Source organism: Neolamprologus brichardi, chromosome 18 (genome assembly GCF_056152115.1).
Source record: "Neolamprologus brichardi isolate AB-2024 chromosome 18, ASM5615211v1, whole genome shotgun sequence".
Taxonomy (NCBI): Eukaryota; Metazoa; Chordata; class Actinopteri; order Cichliformes; family Cichlidae; genus Neolamprologus; species Neolamprologus brichardi.
In genome coordinates this window covers 12,752,787-12,777,274 of record NC_142121.1, presented here as the reverse complement: position 1 = coordinate 12,777,274, position 24,488 = coordinate 12,752,787, and the positions used below count along the sequence as shown (strand labels likewise).

Below are 24,488 nucleotides of genomic sequence, written 5' to 3'. Positions count from 1 at the left end.
TGAACTCAAAAGGCAGCTTTATTGCTGACACAAGTGGAAAACAGTACAAAACGAAACTGGGAAAGTATAAACTAAACACAAGGAGAGGCACACAAGGAAACACACAGCCATGGATGAGGAGATCGCGACATTGGCAAAGAGAAACACGGGGCTTAAATACACCGAGGAATAACGAGGGGAATGCGACACAGAAGGAGAGCACAGCTGGGAGTAATTAGGCCGGACGAGACAAGGGAAAGAAAACTAGAAACACTGAAGTGAGACACGGACCTTCAAAGTAAAACATGAAACGCACCGATTGAACTCTAGACACGTAAACTTAACAGAGACTGGGGAGACAGAACAGAGGCCTGAAGCGTGGGACAGAACGGCACAGAGTAGACACGGAACACAGGGACGCCATAACAAAACCAAGAACTAAAACCTTAACAGCCATAACTGAACCTAGAGTAAGAATAATAACTAAAATAATAAAAACAGCCCAACAAAGGACTCAGAACATAAACCATAATATAAAATACCAAAACACAAGAGACTTAAAATGCTGGGTCACAAAGACCCAGAAGCGTGACACTTTGTTAAAGGCTGGTGAACAGATAGTTAATTTAAACTATATATAATTTAACAGTTAACTAACAAATCATTTTTAATTAACCCATCACATTCAACTCACAACATTTTTAGGGGATAGATTGATTTGGCAGGTTTTTCTTTTCTTGTTTCAACATCAGATGTCCTTCCTGACACATCCCCAAAAGCATTTGTATCTCCTCCCAGAGCCGAGCCAAGGCTCTTTTCTTTGTTAGGCAAATGTGCAAACCACTGTGATCTGTTTATAACATAAATAATGCAATCTATTAAAAGTGGTGATGTTATATGATGGCATTTTAAACACCCCCAATAGGTCCCAGTTCCTCCAGTCTAAACATTAAATTGTTCAGGTATGAAAGAGTGTGTAAAATTTGTATGGAAATGTAGAGTGCTTTTGGCGGTAACAAGACTGCTTTGTATAAATGGAAATGTAGCTTTTAAAGACGACAGAGTATCTCTTAATTTGGTTTTGGTAAACTGCAACGGCTTCGATCACTTTATTTTGAACCATCTGATCAACACTGTAGCTATGGTATACACCATGAGAGCTTATCGGTGAGCTTAGAAACGCTTGGACTTTAACTATGGAAGTGAGATCCATGACATCTGCTTCAAGGTTATTAGGTGTAGCAGAAAGGACACAAAACAGACATTTTCTCTCTTTGTTTACTCACGAAAAGCCCAGAGGAGTAGAAAAGACCCATGTAAAAACACATACAATGACTGTACACAGACTGAGACACTAGTGATGAAAGCACACACACAGAAACAAAGTACCATCACTAAAATGTAGCAGCATTAAACCTGAGAGCATGTGCATGGAGGAAACGACACCTGGTTAAAGTGCTCTGTTTGAAAAATCTCTGTAACAGGTGAGCTTTAAGAACACGAACAGGTATCACATGATTATTCTATCAGCCTGGCGCAGTTCCAGGGTGTGTTTTACTTTTGTAATTTAATGACTCAAAGTCAAACTGGCTTTTTTTGTCATATAAAAAAACAATTTGGAGCATTTCTGTAAGAAAACCTTGTTAAAACATACAAGTCATACAAGTTTTACTTTCATACACCAATAAAAAAAACACAGACACTGTGTAACATATTTTAAATAAATATAAAAAAGGTTATATGATGTTAGTCAGTAATAATCATGACTGTTTTTTTGTCATTTATCTTGTGTTTAATCACCGACTTTGGTTGGTTGTGTTCAACAGAAGAAGGAGGGAGCATCTAAACCTAACCCACCTAAATCTGCCTAAACAAATGCTGCAATTACATACTATCAGGTTTATATGGTTGATTGTCATTTACGCTTAGAAATATTTACTCGTATATGCTTAGAGTTTATAATCGATGTCATATTGATAGGGGCCTGATCCTTAGTAGTCTGCAAAGACTGTGTGCCTTCCAGACTGTTCTGGCATTCACACCCACATCCTGGGAGCATGGGAGAGGTCATTAAGAGGTCACCTTCTTATTGTTTCATGGTAGGATAAACACATCTATATCTGTTTTAGTCTAAGTGCCTTTTGTTTAGATGAACTGCTGGACTCCCAGACCAGCAGGTTTAGGGAAGTCGTTTATGGGGTCACATTCTGACCACACACACACACACACACACACAACGCACAGACAAGGTACTCTTTGTTTGTATGCATACGTCATATGTTAATGAACCTATGCATACTCATGTAACCTCAATAAAGAGCAGTGTTATGGGGGGAGCGGACGAGAGCAACTGGGGTCAAGCGAAGGAACGGCGTTTGTCCACTTTGCCTACTCGTGTCTAGGGATGGGTATCGAAAACCGGTTCTTGTTGAGAACCGGTTCCCACTGTTTCAATTCCTTGGAATTGTTTGCCATTTTTGCAAACGATTCCCTTATCGATTCCAGTCGCCCCGAATGACGTCACCACGTTGCGGAGCGTCATTTACCTGGCAGGAAACACGGCGCCTAAGCGGCTTAAACGCTCAAAAGTTTGGTTATACTTTACAAGAACGGATGACAACAGGGCAACTTGCAATACTTGCAAAGTAGATATTTCATTTAAGGGAGGAAACACTACGAATATGCAAAAGCATTTGCTCACAAAACACGCGATAACCTTAAATGAATGTTGTGTTTTTAATTCCGCTCCGGACTCGTGAATCTCAACCCAGCAGCAGCGGTAACGTTTGCACGTCCTCTCCCGTTAATGCGGCAGGTAAATAATCAACTAACAGTGCATATTATGTTTGCGCGATCTGCCTTATTACAAAACCTGCCATTACTGTGCATTCAGGTGACCATGATGAGACAGACAGAGTCTGGCTCAGATGCTGGCAGTTCTCGCTGCAGTCTACCGGTAGCGTCTTCTTTCAGGCCAGGACAGACGAATGTCACAGAGCAGTGACTAAGTTTGTGGTCAAAGGCTTGCACCCATTTGCCACAGCAGATGCCCCAGATTTTCAGTAAGTGAATGTGTTTAATTGTAGGCAGAGACATTGCTGGATATTCTTGTGTAATTGCTACAGAAGAATATTTATTTTATTATTTTACATTTACAATGTTTTTTCCTGGGCACCCTGTGACACCCCGTTGAAGAGCCGTAGGCTGGATCTCTTAAGATCTCACTGTTGGGTTTGTAAGGCCATGTTACTTCTAAATTTCTATCTTGTTTAAAGAGAAGATATAAAACAAAGTTCTAAGCTAATCGACCTTAGTGTTCTCCTTTTTAAAAAAGAATCGATAAGAGAATCGATAAAGGATCGAAACGTTAAACAGAATCGAAAATGGAATCGGAATCGTGAAAATCTTATCAATACCCATCCCTACTCGTGTCTTGCTTTCCTGTGTAGTTAAATTGTCTTGAACGTTCCAGCGAATAGGTTTAAGCTACAAACCCATCACATACAAATACTGCAATTGCAAAACATACATAAAACATCTAAATGTAGTGTCTCTGAAGCTGTGGAAAATAAAACGGGTAGGTATAGCATGGGCTGCAAATCATCCCGACTCACCAAATCCAGCCATTCACATGCTTATTATTCAGCTGCAGAAATGTTACAGAGTGACTTCAGCCACATCTTAAATGTATTAACCTCCCCTTACTTATTTTTACTATTATCCATTTTAGTGCATTAGTTAGTCCACTAGAAAGTGCCGATGGCCTGTAGACTACTTTCTGCTAATCATGCCACAACGCACTGAAAGCTTTTGCAAGAGTCATTCTGCAGGTTGACTGTGTGGCAGGACCTTAAAACATCTGCCCCTCTAAATGCAATGATTCATATGAAGTCTTAGTGTCGTGTCTCACATTGTTTGCAGATAGACCCCCTTACATTTTCCCACTCAAAGGGAGAAGCAAATGAGTGAAACAGAGAGACTAAATTCAGAGTTTGAACCTATTGCAAACATTAGCACGCTAATCGTCACTGTATTATGTAGTGTGTCAGTATGCCAAAGGCTTAGCAGCGGTTGGTTATTATTATTTTTACTGATAACTGTCTAATGATAACTTCTAATTCTAATTTAGCAGATTTACTTGTATTCTCAGGTGTCATAATTGATTTAAATCCATGTGAAGTGATGTTAGTGTTGATTTTATTTATTTATTTATTGTTTTTGCATTTGCCATGTTTTATTGGGGTATTTATAGGTTGTATGTCGAGTTATTTTTAGCACTGCACAGTAGCAGAAGGTAAATTTTCCTCTGATACAATAAAGTTTTACCTTTGGCCCAACAGTCGTGCTGAAGGCATCAAAGTCATTAGAGTTATCATCTGTGGATCACACAAATCCCATGAAGACACCCGTCACATTTGTAAGAGGTGTAATCAAGACGTTCTGGGAGTCAAAATTCAAAAACCAAATATGCTAAAAAATTTCAAGACGATATTCTAATGCATCTCTGGACAGTTCACAACACTGCTGCTGGCGTTCCTACATCACTGTCTTATTGTCAGATGACAAAAATCAGCTTCTTTTTCAAGCTGTCCTGACTTTCAACTTGAAGCTCAGGTCATCAGGCCACCCCCACCCCAGTAGTGCTACTGTTTCATCCTTGTATCTGCGTCATTTAAAGGAGTTCAGTTAGCCTTCTGCTGCTCCTGTTTGTAACGTACGCCTCCATGTACACACAGCTATCACTGGTTTACTGCAGTACTGTGAGAAACCGTAGATGCAGTGGATTTTCTTGTTGAAGTAACACACTGTATGTTTTTGTTGGTAAGGCGGTTGATGTTAGAATTAAATGTCCAGTCCGTCTCGCAGGAGAGCTTTGGCACGAGCTCGTTGTCCTGGTTGGCTGTGTTCATGCTCTCTCCCTCTTTCACTTCCTCTCCTCTCTCTGTTACTCCTCGGACTCTCTCCATCGTCTTTTCTTTTTGCCTTTGTGTCACCTCCCTCACCTCCTGCCCTCTCAAACTGCCTCCTTGCACTCTCCACCCTGCTCCCATGCTTCTCATCTCCCCTCTCCCTGTGCTCCCTCTTGTGGTGGCTCCTCTTTGAATACTCTCTGCTGCCTCCTAACTCTCTTTCTGACCCTCTCCTCTTCGTTGATGATATTTCGTGATCCTGGTGCGACTCCTTCCTGTTCTCAGTCTCCTGACCTTGTCTCTTTTCTTCTCTATTTTTTGCCATTTCAGCTTTCCAGTCCTTCACTCCTCTATCCTCCTCGCTCCCTTTCCTGCTTTGCCTTTCTTCGCCAGTTCCTGTATTTAAATGTTCACCTCCTCTTTCTACCCCTTTCTCACTCCTGCTGCTATGTCTCCTCTGACTGCTGTCCCCTGTTTTCTCTTTATTTACAGATGTACTTTCAGGTGGCTTCATTTCTCCTTCATCGTCCCTGCTGCTTCTTCTCCTTTCACTTCCTCTCTCAGGTTTCGCTCGCTCATTTTTGCTGCCCTCTGATCTGCTCTTCACTTCCTCCTGCTCTATTCTAGTTTTGTGTTTCTCTTTCTCTGTTGTTTTATTTGTACCAATATCATCGTTTATTTTGCTGACCTTACCCTTACAGTTGTCATTTCCAGCTGTTATTCTGTTTTTGGTGTTTTTGTCTTGTTTGCTTTCTTTCTGAGACTGTTGTTTCAGGACTTCTTCTTTGGCAGTTTTGCAACTTGCTTTGTTTTTCTCCTCTTTTTCCTCATCGGGCATCTTTTCTTTGTCTTTGTCGTTACTGTCCTCCTTCTGTTTTTTCTCCTTTTCTTTATCTTTTCCTTTCAAGCTCTTCTCCTTTTTCTCCTTCTCATCTTTTTCTTTTATGCTCTTCTCCTCTTTCTTCACCTTTTTAATTTTTGAATTTTCCTTCTCCATTTCTTTACCCTTCTTCTCAACCTCTACGACCTTCTTGTCCACTTTCTCCTCCAGGAGGTCCAACTCCTGCTCCAGCTCAGCCAGCTTCTTTGGATCAGACACCAAGTCGTCCTCAACCTCTACTTCCACCTCCTCAACCTCCTCAAACTCCTCCACCTCAATGCCGTCCATTGTCTTCTGCAGCTGCGTCTTCACCCTGTTGAGCTCCAGGAGACCATCTTGAAGGTCCTTACATACCTCTCTGATCTTAGTGGCAAATTTGGTTTTGGCACCCTTGCGAAGCTCATGAGAGTCTTTAGCGAGGAAGAAAACATCCAAAGCCAAAAAGAGTGCCGACATGACGCCTGTGGTGACGCTGATGGCCTGAGCGGCCTTGGCTATGCCGCCTGCCCTACCTAAAACCTGCACGGTGCTGACGACCTGGTTGGTGTTGATCATCAGGGCTTTTCCCGCGCGGCCTCCCTCTTTCATCACGTGTTTAATGTTGTGGTTCATAGCTTTTTTGGCAGCACTTTGAGCGTATTTTTCAAAATCCCACTCCTGCAGGGTGTCAAGACCAATCTACAGCAGAAAAGAGAGACAATAAAGAGATGGATATTTTTGCCTTTGCAGGATTTCCCACAGTAAATTTGAGTTTAAAGTCAAACCTGTTGATAACATATTATTGAGATATCATTTTTTAACATTTATTAAAAGAATTATTATTTTCTTCTTAAAAGGTCGAGTTCACCAAAGTTAAGTGTCAAAGTTGGGTGTCCGCACTGCCCGCCCTCCTGCCCAACCAGCGGAGTGACGACAATACTCCATCAGCCTTTTACAGCCAAGGGGTATAAAGTACCAACCATACACAATCAGTTAAACATGGACTTAACTGACTGAATCTAGGCTAGATTACATCTCAGAGTGTCTAAATTCAGGGATACAAAACTCTGGATTTACAGTCCTAGGAATTTAAAACACTGCAGTCATTGTTGCAGTACTGTAATGCAGTATTGTGTCACAGTAAACTGCCATATAAGCACTTGACCAGAGCAGCGCATACCCATGCACAGTCAGCAAGTCAACACAGCTTGGAGCTGTATGATGCCACCTGCTGTGGGATCTGTGATACTACTGCAAAGCTTAAGAGATTTCAGCTTGGGCAGGCAACATGTTTCTTTGCATTTCAAAACAAAACAAAAAAAATCCATCATATTTTAGTAGACTCAGGAATGTATTCTGATCTCAGAGAGTGTGCTTCAAATACTTTGTTCTTAACCTTTTAGAAAAAATCCCCTCACCTGCACAAACTCCATGCACTCTCTGATAACTTTGATCTCCTCCTGGTAGCCCTGGATCATTTTCTCCATCTTCTTACGGTCCATGCTGGAGTGGACCGTATCTGTGATTTTAGCCGTCGCTGACGTGATGCTGCCTGCCGTCGCCACACCGATCCCCACTGCTGTCACAATAATAGAGGCGCCAAAAGTGAAAGGCGCCAGAATGAGGCCTGTGATTGTGGTGACGCTACCCGCGACGCTGGCCACGCCTCCGCCCACAGCGGCCGACACCGTCTTCTTATGGAACTCATCCGCGGCGTCCGCCATAGCCAAAAGCTCCAGGATGCGATGCTGTAAGGACGCCCCGCGCTGGTTGAAAAGACGCACAAAAAGACGGGCTGCCATGTAGACGCGGTCAGCTGCCTGCTCCATCGCCCTGCAGAAACAGACACAAACAGAAACATTATGCTCGTCAATCTGACAAATAAAGTTGTAATTATTATTATTAATACTCGATTTACTGCTAAATTCAAGCCTTAAAGTTGTCAACAAATCAAAAAAGAATTATACCCTAAAAACAAATGCAAAAATATTATGTTTACTGGAAACATGAAGGTAAAGTTATTAAAAAACAGAAACTTTATTCACATTTCCTCATCCTCTGCCTGGAAATCAGAAGTCTCATTCCACTCCTTCCAACCTGGCAAACAGCAGAAATAATACAACGAGTAGACAGAAAACATAAAAAATAAATAATAGTTCTCCTAAATGTTGGAACCACACTAACCTTTGACTGTGTTCCACCACTCCAAGAGCTCATCCTCTTCCTGAAAACAAGGAGCTTGAATGAAGAGACAACTCATCTGTCAAATACCATAAATGACTAACACTCACAAACTCTGAGGCTCACCGGCTCAGGTTCGACTGGGTTTTCTTCAGTCGGATAAGCAGCCATCTCCACCGGCTGAACCTCCACTGTGCTCTCCTGGAAAACAAATAATAAAACAGCTGTTAATTGCACTGTTGCGAGTTTCCTGTCAATTTAAGTGCCTTGAGACGCTTTTGTTGTGCACTGGCGGTATATAAATAAAACTGAACTGAATTCACGAAGGCGTCTCTTGATTTGAAAGTGATGTGTCTACTTCCTTTGATAGTGTTCTCAACTTGGCTCGATGCTATGATATTGGGTTTTTTAAAACCAAGAAAAATATTCTGTCATTATGCACTTCAGTTTTCTTCAGTGGTGTTGCTGAGCTGATCATTGTAGTCGAATCCACCAGATTGTTGATTCGGTCACTCCTAATTTTTTTCCCCCTCAGTCTCAGTGAGTTAATGCAACACTTTTGTTAAACCCTGTGAATTAAAGCTGATAATCTGAACTCCAGCCACATATTACATTCTGCTTAAAATCCACTGCGGTGGTGTACACATTGTAAATTACGATATACATATAATAACACATACGTGACAGGTCTGAATCAAAAGTCAGAGGTTATCCTATACAAACATTTCTTGTGTGAAAATTTAGAAAAATCAAAATTAAAGACAGTTGAAAATCATAGTTCTGGTTGGAGGTTAAATTAAACAATATGAACAACAAGTGGAGAATTTTAAACATTTCATTCATGAACCACAATGAATATTTTAACTTAAAATCTGTAATGCCATCATGCTGACCTGTGCTGGGCTCATCTCCTGCAACTCAAGAGTTTCCTCAATGCAAGGCATTTCATCTGAAGTCTGTGGAGGAAAAATGATGATGATTGTCATAGACCACAATAATCTACACTGAAGAACTTTAAATGTTACAGACTGACTGCAAGTAAATTATTAATAAATATAACTTTGGAAAATCTGGTGGAAAAATAAGGTAAAAAAACAAAACAAAAAAACAACAGACAGATGCAGGTACCTGAGAAGCCAGGCCAAGTTTGGGAATTTTAGGAAGAGTTTTCTTAACTCGGAATGACACAACCTGAAAGGAATAAACAAGAGTAATGTTTTATTCATTTAAGTGGAGCTTTGACATCAAAACTGAGAACTCAAATGATGTAAGAAAACGTCTGGATATGCAGCAATTATTGTTGATGAACCCCGACTACAGCAGCTGACACTGGAAGTAAAAAGCATACGTCGCACTGATCATGCTTATTCCTCCTCGTCTGCGCTCTTACTCGTCTTTTCTTTTTGATGGTCCTCTTGCGTCTAAGCCCGCCTCCTGCTGGAGCCTCCATGTCCTCATCTTCCTGCAGCAGACAACAGAAATAACTTATTTTCAAGAGAGATCAGCTAAATTTCCTAAAATATTACTTGCCCAAATTATTAGCTTAAAAAGCATAAAAAGTTGGGATTTTTATGTGATTGATGTCATTTCTACCTGTTCCTCCTCAGTTTTAGGCGTCCTTCTGAACATCCCAGTGATCCCAGAGAACACGACTTTTTTCTCCTGTTAACAAAATAAAACCACGAGGCATTTATTTATTTATTTGCTAAACCTCAGAAACAGTGTTAAAATCAAAAGTCTGACCTTTGGGGTGCTTGAAGCTTCTAAAAGATTGTCATTACTGGCAGACAGCTGACTGTTTGCCAAAGCCGCCTCCTTTAAAAAGACCAATACAGTCTTATATAAACTATTAGCACTTATTTTGTGCACCAAACAGGGACAAAAATGTAAAGATTACACTATAATGTTTAAAACTTCTGATGCAAAGACTCTCATCTAAACTTATATTTAGATTTGCTGGCATCACATTATTAATACAGAGCATTCTTAATGTGTTGTATTTAAAGACTTTACAGCCTCTTCACACATGCAGTGTAGTGACAAACTTATTTTCAGGTATTACCCATGTGAGTTGAGTCTTTTCCTTGCTAGCTCCCTTGTACAAAGTCTGCATGATTAGGATTTGTCCTGATGTGCCGGTTTATTCAACACTAGTGAATATTATTTCTGTGTGCTGCATCTTACATGCAGCAGCACAAATAGCCTAAACCAGACAATGCATTTCCACAAGTAGAACTCCACAACACTGAGAAAGGATAACTTCCCGACCTGATTATCCCGACAGTTGTTTCAGTAGTAATCTCACCTTTCCTGCATCTGTGAGGCTGTCACAGCTGGCTGACAGCTGCCTCGAGAGGGGATCCTGGAAAAGAAATGCAGTGAATTCAGGGGAAAAGTCCAAATTATTGTATTAAATGATGAAAACAGTCTTTTGATTGATGGTGCTTTCAAAACGTTGGTCTGGTTGAGTGGGATGACATGACAATAAGATTTTATTAGCTGTGTGACATCTGCTTTTGTTTGTGTGTTTGTTTACATTTTTCATTATTTGCATCCTTGTTTGAGCTGCTGTGGAATATTTTCAGAAATGAAATAAATATAAATGACATTTTGATTCTTGTTTTGAAGTAAGAAGTAGTGACAAATGTGAAGGAAGAAGCACAGTTTTGGCCTCAAAGAGTAATCTTCTGATAATATACTACATCTAACTCTGAAAAGCATAAAAATACATGAAAAATCCAAATGTATTTGGCACCTGAGTAGCGACAGAGCGTGGAGCTGGTTTGGGAGACTTTTTGAAGAGTCCTGCCAATCCTCCTGTTTTTTCCTGAAATATATGAACAGTAAATAAACAAAGACATAAATGAGGATGAAACAGATCATGACTGTGACTGTCCAGATGTTCTGGTCCACATCTGTACCGTTGCTGTGTTTGCTTCTGACAGGTTTTCATCGCTGGTTGATAATTTCTGTTCTTCATCTGCGTTTGTTTCCTGAACAAACACAACATAAAGCATAAAAAAGACCAACACAAGTACAACTGAATATCTTAGAGTGTATTATAGTTATTTAAAGGTCAACATTGCACCTCATCTGCTGGTTTTGGAGCTCTCTTGAACATCTCACTGAAATGTTTTTCCCCCTGAAATCAGACAATTAACAATCTTGCTAACAGACAGTACAGACTACATCAGTTTCACAAGGTCTGTCTGAAAAGTAACATGGCTAACAATGACTTCTTCTTTTTTCTTTTTTTTTTTTATTAGGATCAATATCGTTGATTGGAGATAAAACAGTGTGTTGAACTGAGAAATCCAGAAGAGAGAAAACAAAAACGAAGGGTAACTCAAGCACCAAGGCAAAGTTAAAATGTTGATGTGGAAGTGGTTAAACTGTGACGACATGAAATCCCACAAAGGAAACGATCTGACAAACAAATAAAAAAACAAGACAAGAATGAAGCAACTCAGTGTGAGGTCTGCTTTTATACACAGTTTCAAGATTACACGGGATGCCGTGTGTGAAAGAGGAATATTACTGATTTAGCATAAACACTGAACGTAAAAGCTGAACATGTAATCGCTCTGCGCAGGGCTGACACTGACCTCATCCAACAGGTTGTCAATGCTGCCGGATCTTTTTAAAATTTTAGCCAGGCCTCCTTTTTTCTGCTAAAACAAACACATTTAAGTTACTTTTTAAAATTCATTAAAACATTCAGTAGCAAAAACTGTCTCTGGGGAAATAAAACAGGAACTTGACAACACGCCGACTTTCGATATCAGTAAGCCTCAATGTCAGTGTGATTTATTCTAGTACTGTACTGAAGTTTAACCCTCACTGAAGTGTACTTGCTTAGTATTTTAATTTCCTCTTATACTTCTACTCCCTTACATTTATTTGACATCTAAAGTTATTGCTTAATTTTCTTAAAAACACACTTAAGTTAGTAAAATAAAAAATAAAAAAGCACCATTCACACAGTGTGTGCAAAATGTCTTCACCCGAATATTTTACTCCTTGAGTTAAGTTTCACATAAGCGTATACTACAAGCAGGGAGGTGGAGAGTTTGAGAAACTGGCTGCTTAGAAGTGGACTAATGTGGATCCACGAGAACGTCAACATGTCAAATCGATTTTTATTTCAATTCAATGTGCAGTTGTGAAGACGAGATGTGATGTGTCCAAAGAATTCTTGCAAAAATTGTAAAACAAACCAAAGAATTATATGTAAATACAGTATTTAGGACTCAGTTATACACATGTAGAGTACTAAATGTATTAAAAAACACAATAAAATAAAAGGGACCATTTTCTGCTTAATTACTACTTCAACTGTAAGTACTTTAGATTCTTTTCTTTGTAAGATTTTACTTGTAATAAAGATTTTGGCACATCCTCAGAGGTTTTAATTATGTAGATTATTATATAAGTATCAATATTTCATGACACATATTTGAAAACAGTAAATGACTCATTGCACTCACGGCATCAGATCTAATGTGTGTGGCCAGGTTTCAGTTCATGTTCACATGACAAAAGCAGCTACTGTTGATTTTTGTTTTGTTTTTTAAAGGAGAAGAAGGGTTTTTTTGTTTTTTAAAGGAGAAGAGTACCTTTGTGACGGTTGTGTCGTTCACATTCTCACAGCTGGCAGATAACTGAGCCTCAGTATTTACCTCCAACTCCTGAATTAAAAGAAAAGAACAATAAAAACCAACGTCTCCTCTGTAGCTTGGTGTTTGATTATAAGACCTGGTTCGTTACTGGTTTCAGTAAAAGTTGCAGATGAAGAGATTTGCCATAGAAGTTGGGTTTTTTTTTTTAAATCGCTGACCTTGGTGATGTTATTGTCAGACAAGTCATCACTGCTGGCCAACAGCTCTTTCTGAGCTTCTCTGTCCTGAAACAGAATAGAATAGAATAGAATTCAACTTTATTGTCATTGCACATGCACAGGTACAGGGCAACGAAATGCAGTTTGCATCCATCCAGAAGTGCTTTAGCCGTGATATAGATATATTACAATATATATTAGCAATAATATAGATATGTAAGTATATTACAGAAATGGGTCTATTATGGTATATTATAATGTACACGGTATGAAGTATGTTATGAATATTCTACAACTATAAGTATGTACAGGCTGTAGTGAGTACAAGCTATGTACAGGCTATGAACAGGATATAAATATGAAATAAAAAACTATACAGAAATCTGAGATATACAGTTATACAGAAATGTGAACTATGCAAGTTATAAACAGTTGTAGGATTAAAAATTATCGTGGGTAGTGGTCCATTAGTATAAAGATGGTGTTTTTTAATTTTATTTTTATTTCACTTGACAGACTTTCTCCACATCCACAAACTGTCATTTACCAGTGAATCAGTTCTTCCTGCTGATGCTTTAGGCATCTTTTTGAGGAGTCCACTGAACAGGCCCTTCTCCTGATAAAGACAAAATAAACAGGATGAGCTCAGATCTTATAGATAGGAAGGTGGAACATTTTAGCAGGTACAATTAAGTGTTTAATGTCTTTACCATCTCATCCAACAACGCCTTTATTCAGTTTTTAAATGAATTTCTTATATGATTTTTGTATTAAAGACAGTTTATTGGGAAGCTAGCATGCTCATGGGTGGTGGTTAGCACCCCCTCAAAACAAAGATCCTGGGTTCAGATTTAGGCTGTGTGGCTTCCAAAGACATTCATGGTTTTAGGTTAATCAAAAATACGTATAAGAGTAAGACCAAATCATCAACTCTGTGTGTTGGCTTGGTGACAGACTTGATTTGTCTATGGCTTACCCTTCCTTTCGCCCTGTGACAACCAGGGTAGGCTTCAGCCCCCTACGACTGTAAATTAGATGAGCAGAAGAGGACAGACAGAAGGGAGTGTCTGACATGACATGATGACATGACGTGATGCTTAACCAATGTGTGCATTCATCAGAACTTAAAGACCAAAGCAAAGCACTTCTGGAAGTTGTAGAGTATTTAGGCAATACCACCACAGTGACAAAACAAAAAGAAAATCTTCCAAAATATGCATACGTATAACCAGGAAAGTATCATTCCCTATGACTGAATATGCAAAATAAGAGAAAAATTGTTTTTTTTTTTAGTCTGCCTATGTCAAGTTCTGCTTGTCCCTGAATATAATAAACACGTCTTTGTCATTTCTGTTTTGCTTTCTCTGGTACGTTTAGCCAACAGCATATCTGTAATGCAGGGCACCAATTCTTAAACTCTAAGGCCTATCTATAGTAGACCTGAGAGGTGAAATGCACTGCAACTTAAGAAAACACCTCCCTTTCAAAGTGTTGACGTTTAGATAGTGATTGTTTTCATTTATCACCTTCCCACCATTACCTTCACTTTGCTTGCTCTCTAATCCTTTAATTTACCTTGAAGCACACTCTCACAATCCAATTTTTTACTCCTGTGCACTGCATTTATACTCTTTTTAAATATTTATTTGGGGGCTTTTTGCCTTTTTTGACAGGGAGAGAGAGAGCCAGGGAAGGGGACTCGAGCCCAGGTCACTGCATTTCAGCCATCAGGCATATAGGCACCTGCTCAACCAGTGAACAACACTAGTACCTGAATTTATATTCTTTAGTAATAAATATAAACTTCACTTTAATTTACATTGTTTTCAACCAGTTTATATTCTAAATGTGGGGAGCATCTTTAAAGAATCACTAACATTCATAAACTTTTCTTCTGTAAAACCTTTATTTGCTACTCCAATATAACCACGGGTGCACATAAGTGGTCTGCAGGTGCGCATTCGCTGTCAAAATAAAAGACCAGATAAGACGTTTTAACATGCGTTTGCATACAAATGCAAAAGGCCCTGTTTTTGTCCGCTAGAGTGGGATTTTCACGGCATATTTTGCACCACATCTCTGTGCGTTCATCATTTGTTTGAAGCCAGCTCACCTCCTGCAACCACTTTTCCGAGAATACGCACTTCTTTTGCGGTTCGGACTCCTTCTGACATTTCTTTGGAGGTGGAGGAACACCAAAGTAACTGCTTAAAGGAGCTTCTTCGACATCTTTAAGAGTTCTAAACAAATGTCTGTCCTCCTCCAGAAAATCTTATGTACGCAAACACGCGTTGCAACTTCTTATCTGGTGCGCGTCTTTTATTTTGCCAGCGAATGCGCACCTGCGGACCACTTATGTGCAGCCCTGAATATAACCTCCTGCTGGCCTGTGAATTTTTATCATCCTAACAAACCCCAGCTCCATCATCTTGGATCACAGCTGGTGCTGGTCCTTGAGGTGATTAGAGTGACCCTCCACCTTGCAGCGGTTGTCCAGAGCAGAAAAAAAGACTACTGTTGTCCAAGATGGTTGAGTGTGACCACAGGATGAGCTCCTCAGCAGTCCTGGTGTGAAATCTTTCATAATCCTCTTGTTTAAAAATGACTTAAGCTTCTAGTTTGCATTATTGGGTGTGTTTGCTTTGATTACAGGTTGGTGCCAACCTTGGCAGCTGTAGCTTGTAGCTGTCTGTTACGCTCCACCTCCTTTCTCCTATACACAGTAGAAAAAGGTTTTCACCACCAACTGGCGTTTTCATCAGTCAGTTAGCAGTGTCTGGTTCAATCACCCTCAGATTTCTGGCTTCAGATATGAATATTATAATAACACAAAGTCCTCCAACGTTTGATAAAAACTATTTTTCGTTGTCACTTTTGCCTCCATTATCCTCACTGTGCTGTTTACTCTTTTAACTTATCTTAACACATACACTATAAACTCCATTTCCCCCCCATGTTCTCCACTTTACACCCTTTAGTATTTTACTGACCACCACATGAACCCTACCTGAGTTTCCTTCAGCATAAACCAATATTTGCAGTAGTTCATGTTTTTCCGACAGATGTAAGATTTAAGATGTTTGTGCGTGTGCATGTACCAAAGGTGCAAAAACATTATTTCTGCATTTCTCAATGGATTTGAGTGCTGCAAAAGACTGACTCTGAAATACATTTTTAAAAAGCCATTTTTAAGTTTCTCCTCTGCAAACATTTTAACTGTTGTGTATTTCACGATGTAGCCGAATGATGTAATTCAGCTGCCTCGCCTGTGAGTCTCATGTCACGTGGGTGAACTCTGACTTCACCAACTTGACTGCATGGGTGCTGCAGCTCTCAGCGGACATCCAGAGCAGTATGAGGACATGCTGCGTGTCCAAGATGGTCGAACTGGAGTCTATTTAATGGTGGAATGAGATCCTCTATGGAGAAGAAGCTGAATGATATTTGCGCTGCCACAGTAGAAACTAGTGTGGAACATAAGAGATGGGCTAGGTTGGAAAAGTAAGTAGTGACTGAACTTTTAAAATTAGACGGACGACTGTTTCGCACTTTTTATTTTCTAATACAGACTAGAAATAGATCAAAATAAGTCTGCAAATGTATCTGGGTGGCCTCCCCAAATGCACACTAGTTATTGAGAGCCTGTCATTTAATAATTTCAGCAGTTTACACATCCCCTGCCCAGGCATCCCTTCTCCAGGATTTTGGGATTTCTGCAAATGATTCAACTCAAAATAAAATAAAAAAATAATCTTTTCTTGGTGACATCAGAACAATTAATTGGAATTACATCAAGATAATATTAAATTCTTTTGTTTGAGTAGCTATGAAAAACATCATGGGAGTCAGGGAATGTTTTATCAGATTTTCTACCTGATTACTTTCAGCTTTGGCTTGTTTCGGCAACTTCTTTAACATCTCAGCGTACCATAGTTTTTTTTCCTGAGACAAACAGGAACAGTATGCTCGTGCTCATTTATCACAGATCTCTGTGTGTACATTAAAATTCCACGTGACGTTATCTCTGCTGCCACTACAGCAGCTGCTGGACCTCACCTTGTTTTCAGACAGGCTGTCGCTGCTGGACGAAAGCTCACTGTGGGCACTCAGATTCTCCTGAAACACCAAAGTCATTTGAGAGGGAAAAAAAATATACCGATAAACTAAAATGAATATTTCTGTCCACGTATTTCTAACGCAAATAAGTTTTCCTAAAAGTTAAACCATTATTTTAACAATTTAAATTATTATTTTGAACAGTTCTGTTGCAAGCTCACCTGCGTTGGCGTCTCAGCGGCTGGTTTTTTTGGCTTTTTAAGGAAACCAAACAAGTAGCCTCCCTTTTCCTAAGATAGATTAGATAAAACATGATGATGACCACACATTTCCATCTTTCCACAAACACAAGAGAATTGATATTGATGATCTAAACGCATGTACAAAATTAGAGCTTCCGAACAAAAACGACTCCATGGCAGCTTATCTAACTCCCTCCCTCGGCCTCTATCTTCTTGTGCAGAGAATTTCCTCATTTGCTAAAGATAAGAAAACTTACATGAGGCATCTCTGATGTTTTCTCCTCTTCTTCTAGGTCTTCAGAATTACTGTCTGTTTTATTGTCCTGCCCAAAAAATAAGAGCGTGCAATTTGATTATCAGGTGATGGAAGCAGTAACCTAATCATGCAACCTTATGTCTATTGTGTGACTAGTTACGCAATACATGTGCATATAATCTGGTATGTTTTATGTGTATTTTTGATGATTCTACCTGATCAGTTTGAAGACTTTGTGTTGGTTTCCACCTCTTCTTTAACATCCCGCTGTACCATTGTTTTTTTTCCTGAAACAGACACGAACAGCATGCTCATGCTCGGTTATTCTACCCAAAGTCAGACAACTAATTTTGCAGGTAAATATACCACTGAGCTGTATGTGTACACTGTAATTCCAGATAACATTATCTCTGCTGCCACTACAGCAGCTACAGGGCCTCACCTTGTTTTCAGACAGGCTGTCGCTGCTGGCAGAAAGGTCACTGTGAGAACTCAGATTCTCCTGAAACATCAAAATGATTTCAGATTTTAAAAAAAGATAATAACACTAATATTATCCAAAAAGTTGATTCTGGACTCAGTATTTTCAGTGGGAGAAACATTTCGCCACTTATCCAAATGACTTCTTCAGTCTCAGCTAACTGCCTGTTTCCCCATCTGGGGTTCCAGTCACTAAAACGTTGGAGGTGGTTCATAGGAGATTACAGGACCCCAACCTGAGCAACAGGACCACTCTCAGGACCGACCAAATGTGTTTGCTTTTGGAACTGTGTCTTCACTCCACCTATTTCACATACAAGGGTCAGTACTACAGACAGAAAAATGGGTGTGCCATTGGTTCCCCAGTTTCACCCATTGTGTCCAACTTGTACATGGAAAAAATGGAAAAGAGGGCTTTGTTATCCTACCCTGGAACACCACCAAGTCATTGGTTTAGGTATGTGGATGACACCTGTTCAGTTCAGTTCAGTTCATTTTTATTTCAAACATATACATTCACCAACATTTCATAATATCATTCCATGCAGTTGTTTGAAAAGGAGTAGACAGAAGTATATATTTATTTAGCCCGACCCCCTTAGGTTTACATCTTAATCATTTCCTCATCATCTAAATTTAAACAACAATAACGTATACAATGGTTTCAGCTTTTCTCACATTCGACTAAAACTATGTTTAGATTTACTATTTTGCAAAGGAAAATAAACATCACTTTGCTGCTGTCTTGGGTTAATTGCATTTTCTTCATTCTTATACTTATTTAAAATTTATTTTTTGAGTTTTATTTTACTGGTTTATATCACTACTGACCTTCATTTCTTCTTTTAACTCATTCCAGAATTTAACTCCCGCTATTGAAATAGACATCCTTGTTGTCCAAGTTGTTCTTACCCTTTGTATTTTTAAATTCCACTTCCCTCTAAAATTATACCTCCCTTCTCTCTCTAAGAACCATTTACTTATTTTGATTGGGAGCATCCCCTTTCCTTGCTTTATATATTATTTGCACTGTTTTAAACTTCACCAGATCCTGGAATTTTATAGCTTGCGTCTTAATAAACAGTGCATTTGTGTGAGCCCTATACCCCTCCTGATCCTGAGATTTGATTGTCTGGGTGAAAATCAAATCTCAGGATGTACCACAATTCACAGATCGCATTAACTCGGTGGACCAACACTTCAAATTCACCAGGGAGGATATGAAAAGTGGCAGGTTATCCTCTTAGACTGTGAGATTTCTATCAGTAGTGATGACTCTCATCATCCACTGGAGCACAAACCTGGTATCATCAGGATGCTAGAACACAGAGCAAACACCATCCCCACAGACACAGTGGCCAGGGAAGCAGAAGAACATTATTATTTCTACATTTTACATTATTTTATTATTTAAGAAACAGTGCACACTCACTTGTGCTGACATCTCATTTGGTGATTTTTTTTGTTTGTTTTTAAGGATACCAGAGAAGAAACCTCTCTTTCCCTGCAAAGGAATGTTTGTTTGTTTTTCTTTTGGCATAAACACAGCAGCAAAATTAATTCAAAGTTACTCCAGACAGCTGCTGTACGGCTTATGAACAGGATCTAAATACATACACAGAATTAGAGCTTTGTGTTTAAATGATGGCATCTTTGCCTCTTTCCTCCCGTGGAGTTTTTCCCCAATGTTAATGCCACTGCAACAAAACTTACATGGGACGTCTCTGATGTTTTCGCCTCTTCTTCTCCATCTTTAGCATCACTGTCGGCTTTACTGACCTGAGAACAAACACAAGAAAAAAGAGTCAAAAAAAATTTATCCAACATTAAGTCTACACACTAATCATATAATGTGTGTGTTTTAAATGGAAAAGCAGAACTTTACTTTTAATATTCTTTTATCAGTTTGTACCTGTTTGGGTTCTGCGTTTTTTTCTTGCTTGATTTTCTCTACAGATTGTTGGTTTTCTGAGGCCACTTCCTCTTCGCTAGAATCTGGACTCTGCTTTCTGCTGGCCTGAAAAAAAGAGCCAACAATGTGATTGATAAACAAAAAACAAGACGCAAAAAACCCCCACAAAAACAAATGTGGCTATACCCTAAAGCACGGGCGCCAACATCTACGATTTTGTTACATATGAAACAAGTTGCTCATTAACCAAAACAAAGTGTTGTAACAGGCAAATGCAGGTCTCAACAAAGTTACAAATGAAGTGACGTCATGTGAAAACTTAGTAGGCAGTAAACAAAGTAGACCCCGTAACTTAATAGCTTGTAGAATGACTTTTAGCAGCAACAACTTGAAGTAATCATTGTCTGTATGACTTAATCAGCCTCTTTCATCACTGTGGAGTCATTTTTAGCCCACTCGTCTTTACAACATTGCTTCATTTCATTGAAGTTTATGCACAGCTCTCTTAACCCTGTTATTACCACTGGGCCAGCGGCAACTCCATTATAGTTTGTGCTAGAGACAAAATTCAGATAGTTTCAAATGAAAGAGAAGACAAGCTTTATCAGTATATCAGAAGGTATCACATTCACCGGGTACTGCTGCTGTCTGTCAGCTGTACAGCAGTTTTATCAACACCTGTCGTTTTGCTTACAAATAGACTTGGCTTCTGATTGGCTGACCCTTGTAAAAACAAAGTTTGAAAATCAGGTGGGTGGGGCTTCTGTGCTCACAGCTGGATCCCTGCACATGGTGACTGCATTAACCTCCTAGGACCTGGCATCCACATATGTGGACATCACATTTTGGGTTGTCGAGACCAAAATACAAAATTTTGCTGTACAAGGGCCTGATATGTGATGTACCTTCTCTGTGGGTCTGGGTGGGACCACAGGCGTCTCAGGTGGTTTATCTTTTGTCTGTTGTTGCTTCACATTTCCATCGTTCTGATAAAGAAAAAAAAGTTGTAAACTTGTTTTTAAAGGTCACACAAATGAGCGAGATATCTGAAGTAGGAAAATGAAGGAAAGCTGTAATGATGTAAGTGGTAAACAGCAGTAGTGGAGAAGCAACACAATGTGTACACACCCCATTGTATGCTGCTGTGACTTTTTTCAGTCTGTATTGTGTGTGACTTAGTTCCTGTGGAGAAAATACAAATCTGCTTTGAAATAAATGAGTACAGTAGAACAATTTAAAACAGATTTTTAGAAACCACACAGTTTTTTAGACTGAAGAGCCACTTTCACACAAAACTGTAGAGAATCCTGTCAGAACATTATTCAAAGTTCATGTTTCTTACGTTCATGGCAAAGCAGGAGTAAATTTGATTACTGGAAATGCTCTGCATGCTTTTCACAGGCAGACACTCACTACCTGTGAAGTCACCTGACACTTATTTGTTCTAATCTCACACTGGTACAAATCGGTGACATCACAAAGACTGTGCTCGAGCGCTGGCAGGTTACAGACCAGCTGATGAACGATCTGACTGTTCTCACATCACTTGTGTTCAAGGCTGGCAGGCATGTGTGAAAACAGCTTCAGAAAAATGTTTAGGCTGAATAAGATAAGATTTCCCAAAAAACAAAAAAATAACATAATAGTTTAAATAAATAAGAATGGCCCATAAAGTAAAACGATATAAGGTAAAAATTAACAATGTACACAAAAAAAATTAACACAAAGGAAAAAAATATAATAAAATTTAAGATCTTAAAAATGACTAAAACTAATCAGATGTGATCAAATGATCAGTTAGTAAAAGTCCAATTGATACAGGTGACAAATTTTTATTTTATTACAGAAGAAGCTTTATTGGCTTTTAATAAATGACCAAAATAATAAAGCAGATATTTCTTTTGTACTCAGAGGTCACCCCATTCAAAAATAATCTCACACCTAACGTCCATACGGGAAGAAGCCGTTTTTGAACAGTTCAGCTCCTGTTAGCTTCATCATTTCAATGGAAAATCAAATAAGTCAGCATGTATTATTATCATTAACCATTTGATGTCAATACATTTGAAATCTTTTATTTTCTGTGCACACGCAGGACTTACAGAATCTGTCGGTCTCTGAGGAACAGCAGGAGGGGGTTTCTCAGGTCTCTGTGGTTCATTTCTTTTTATCTGAAAATATGTTTATAATATATTTACAGCATATGACATACTTTAAAATATCCTTATCCCACCACACATACACTTTGGCAAACAACCAAATGTGATTATTTTAAACACCAGCTTAATTATTTATTTATGTGTTTATCACTCTACCTCTGTGGGCTTTGGAGGAGGTTTGGGCTATAAATGGAGAAGAGAGAGAAAAAAAAGAGAAGCTGTTAGCTATGCTAAGTAATGTTTGGGCTTTGGGCGTTTAAAGGTTTAGCTTGTAACCTATTAGGCAAATATTAACAAGATGTCTGATTAGTCTCTAATATTCTCTGCAGCAGCTCAGACATACAGCATACATAGATAACAATTTGCAGCCATAACAAGAACAAGATATTGTGCAGCTTTTTGTGATGAAGTCAGTCCAGGATTAGAAGACACAGTACACACTAAGATGACCTGAAAACACAGACAAAATAACTCATCCAGCATCGTTCCTGCAAAGTACTTGAAAAATTCTACAGGAAAACTTGTTCAGTGGAAAATGCAGCTTGTACACTGACTCATTTGTGCAAGTACTCTCAATTTACTTCAACACTTAAAACATCTGCACTGCAGGCTGTATATACATTTACAGCACCGTATGGGTGATGTGTTGGGGTTGTGCATTGCTTGTGTTTGTTCTGTGTTAACTGTAAATGTTCTCACCGACTTTGGCTTCTTCTTGACTTCTGGTTTCATCATACACGCCTCCATCCTGCCTGCAGAGAGAGATAAAGGGTTTAACTTCTTTGTGATGGCAGCATCGCCATTTGTATGCCAACGGGAGCAGCAGCAGTAAGAGACCACCTTCCACCATTCAGCACAGCAAATATCGACTTGTCCACAGTTCATTGCATTCACTAGTTCATGCATTTATTACTTCCAGGCCGGACGACTGTAATTCATTATTATCAGGATGTCCTAAAAACTCACTGAAAAGCCTTCAGTTAATCCAAAATGCTGCAGCAAGAGTACTGACAGGGACTAGAAAGAGAGCATATTTCTCCTGTTTTGGCTTCCCTTCATTGGCTCCATGTTAAATCCAGAATTGAATTCAAAATCCTGCTCCTCACATACAAGGTCTTAAATAATCAGGCCCCATCTTATCTTAATGACCTTGTAGTACCATATCACCCTATTAAAGCACTTCGCTCTCACTCTGCAGAACTACTTGTTGTTCCTAGAGTATTTAAAAGTTGAATGGGAGGCAGAGCCTTCAGTTTTCAGGCCCCTCTTCTGTGGAACCAGCTTCCAGCTTGGATTTGGGAGACAGACACTATCTCTACTTTCAAGATTAGGCTTAAAACTTTCCTTTTTGCTAAAGCATATAGTTAGGGCTGGACCAGGTGATCCTGAATCCTCCCTTAGTTATGCTACAATAGACGTTGGCTGCCGGGGGATTCCCATGATGCATTGAGTTTTTCCTTTCCAGTCACCTTTCTCACTCACTATGTGTTAATAGACCTCTCTGCATTGAATCATATCTGTTATTAATCTCTGTCTCTCTTCCACAGCACGTCTTATATATCTATATCTATATCTATATATATATATATATATATATATATATATATATATATACACACACACACACACACACACACATACATACATATAAATGGTGCTTGTTGATTTCAGCTATATATAAATTTTAAATAAACACGAAAAGTAATATTTTCAGCCATATGTACATACTGTTACAGTGTTGCATGCTTCTATTAAGCATATTTATTTCAAATGATGAGGTCAGCATATGTAGAATCCTCTGAATCAAAAGCTCAGGCTTAAGACTGTTCTCAGTGCTCAATATTAGATAGTGTTTTTAAAAAATAATATGTTATATGTAATATAATATGTTAGCTCTGGCTGTGTGAACAGAAGCCACCCACCTGCTGTTCAAACCTTATGACCATGAAGGGCAGCCAATCAGAAGAAAGAAAGCTCAAAAGGAGAGGAGCTGAAAGAGCTCGTTTCAGATACAGGATGAACTGAGGGTCTGCAGCACCAAGGCTAAAGTAAAGTAAGGTTAAACTGTGAATCACGCAAAGCTACTCTAAAAGGGTTGAAACTAAAATACGGATCTGGAAAAAAATTAACGGTTCATTGAACGCCCGCTCCCCATTTCCTATTGCAGCTTTTAAGTTGAACTTTTCGAGGGTTGACTCACAAACATTTGCTGTTACTGTTTAGTTTTAATTTGCTCCAGGCGTTGCGATTAAGGAATTAATCACAAGTATTCTGACTGAATTGTTTTCACGCTACCAATTACAAATACAGCCATGCAATATATACTCGCAGTGCTTCTCAAAACTGAAGAAATGGATTTGAGTCAATAATAAACCGTAAGCTTACAGGACCTGACCAACTACAATGTCAACACTGGAAACGAAAAATAACGCAGGTTAGCTTCCACTGTGCGTATATTTAACTGTAAATGATAAACAAGAAGCTTGTACACAGACAGAAAGTCCCGTCGATGTCTCACTGAGCAGTTTCACCTACCGGAGGTTTGAAGACGCCGCAGACACTCGTGGACATCTAATTTGTAATAAACAAAATCAGTGCGGAGCGAACCGACGACTCC

At 39.1% G+C, this 24,488-nt stretch overlaps 1 protein-coding gene across 4 annotated transcripts; it reads right to left on the bottom strand.

Annotated features, from left to right (window-relative positions):
* On the bottom strand, nucleotides 1–24,488 carry apold1a (apolipoprotein L domain containing 1a). Of its 4 annotated transcripts, none has more exons than XM_087831778.1 (31): nucleotides 24,407–24,488; nucleotides 22,571–22,623; nucleotides 22,028–22,054; nucleotides 21,815–21,883; nucleotides 20,841–20,894; nucleotides 20,618–20,698; nucleotides 19,713–19,817; nucleotides 19,514–19,579; nucleotides 17,763–17,822; nucleotides 17,536–17,607; nucleotides 17,322–17,387; nucleotides 17,044–17,112; nucleotides 16,823–16,882; nucleotides 13,314–13,382; nucleotides 12,767–12,832; nucleotides 12,546–12,617; nucleotides 11,535–11,600; nucleotides 11,018–11,071; nucleotides 10,851–10,922; nucleotides 10,685–10,756; nucleotides 10,235–10,291; nucleotides 9,673–9,744; nucleotides 9,523–9,591; nucleotides 9,320–9,391; nucleotides 9,058–9,120; nucleotides 8,823–8,885; nucleotides 8,056–8,130; nucleotides 7,933–7,972; nucleotides 7,794–7,845; nucleotides 7,167–7,581; nucleotides 1–6,447 (listed from the first exon to the last, which is right to left on the bottom strand). In XM_087831778.1, exons 2-31 carry the CDS (start codon nucleotides 22,616–22,618, stop codon nucleotides 4,822–4,824), a joined length of 3,852 nt encoding a protein of 1,283 aa, XP_087687904.1. In that variant the 5' UTR covers nucleotides 22,619–22,623; nucleotides 24,407–24,488; the 3' UTR covers nucleotides 1–4,821. The 4 variants fall into 4 exon arrangements, with proteins under 4 accessions (XP_087687904.1, XP_087687905.1, XP_087687902.1 ...); XM_087831779.1 differs by lacking the exon at nucleotides 24,407–24,488 and adding an exon at nucleotides 23,794–23,970; XM_087831776.1 differs by lacking the exon at nucleotides 24,407–24,488 and having other exon boundaries at nucleotides 22,571–22,777.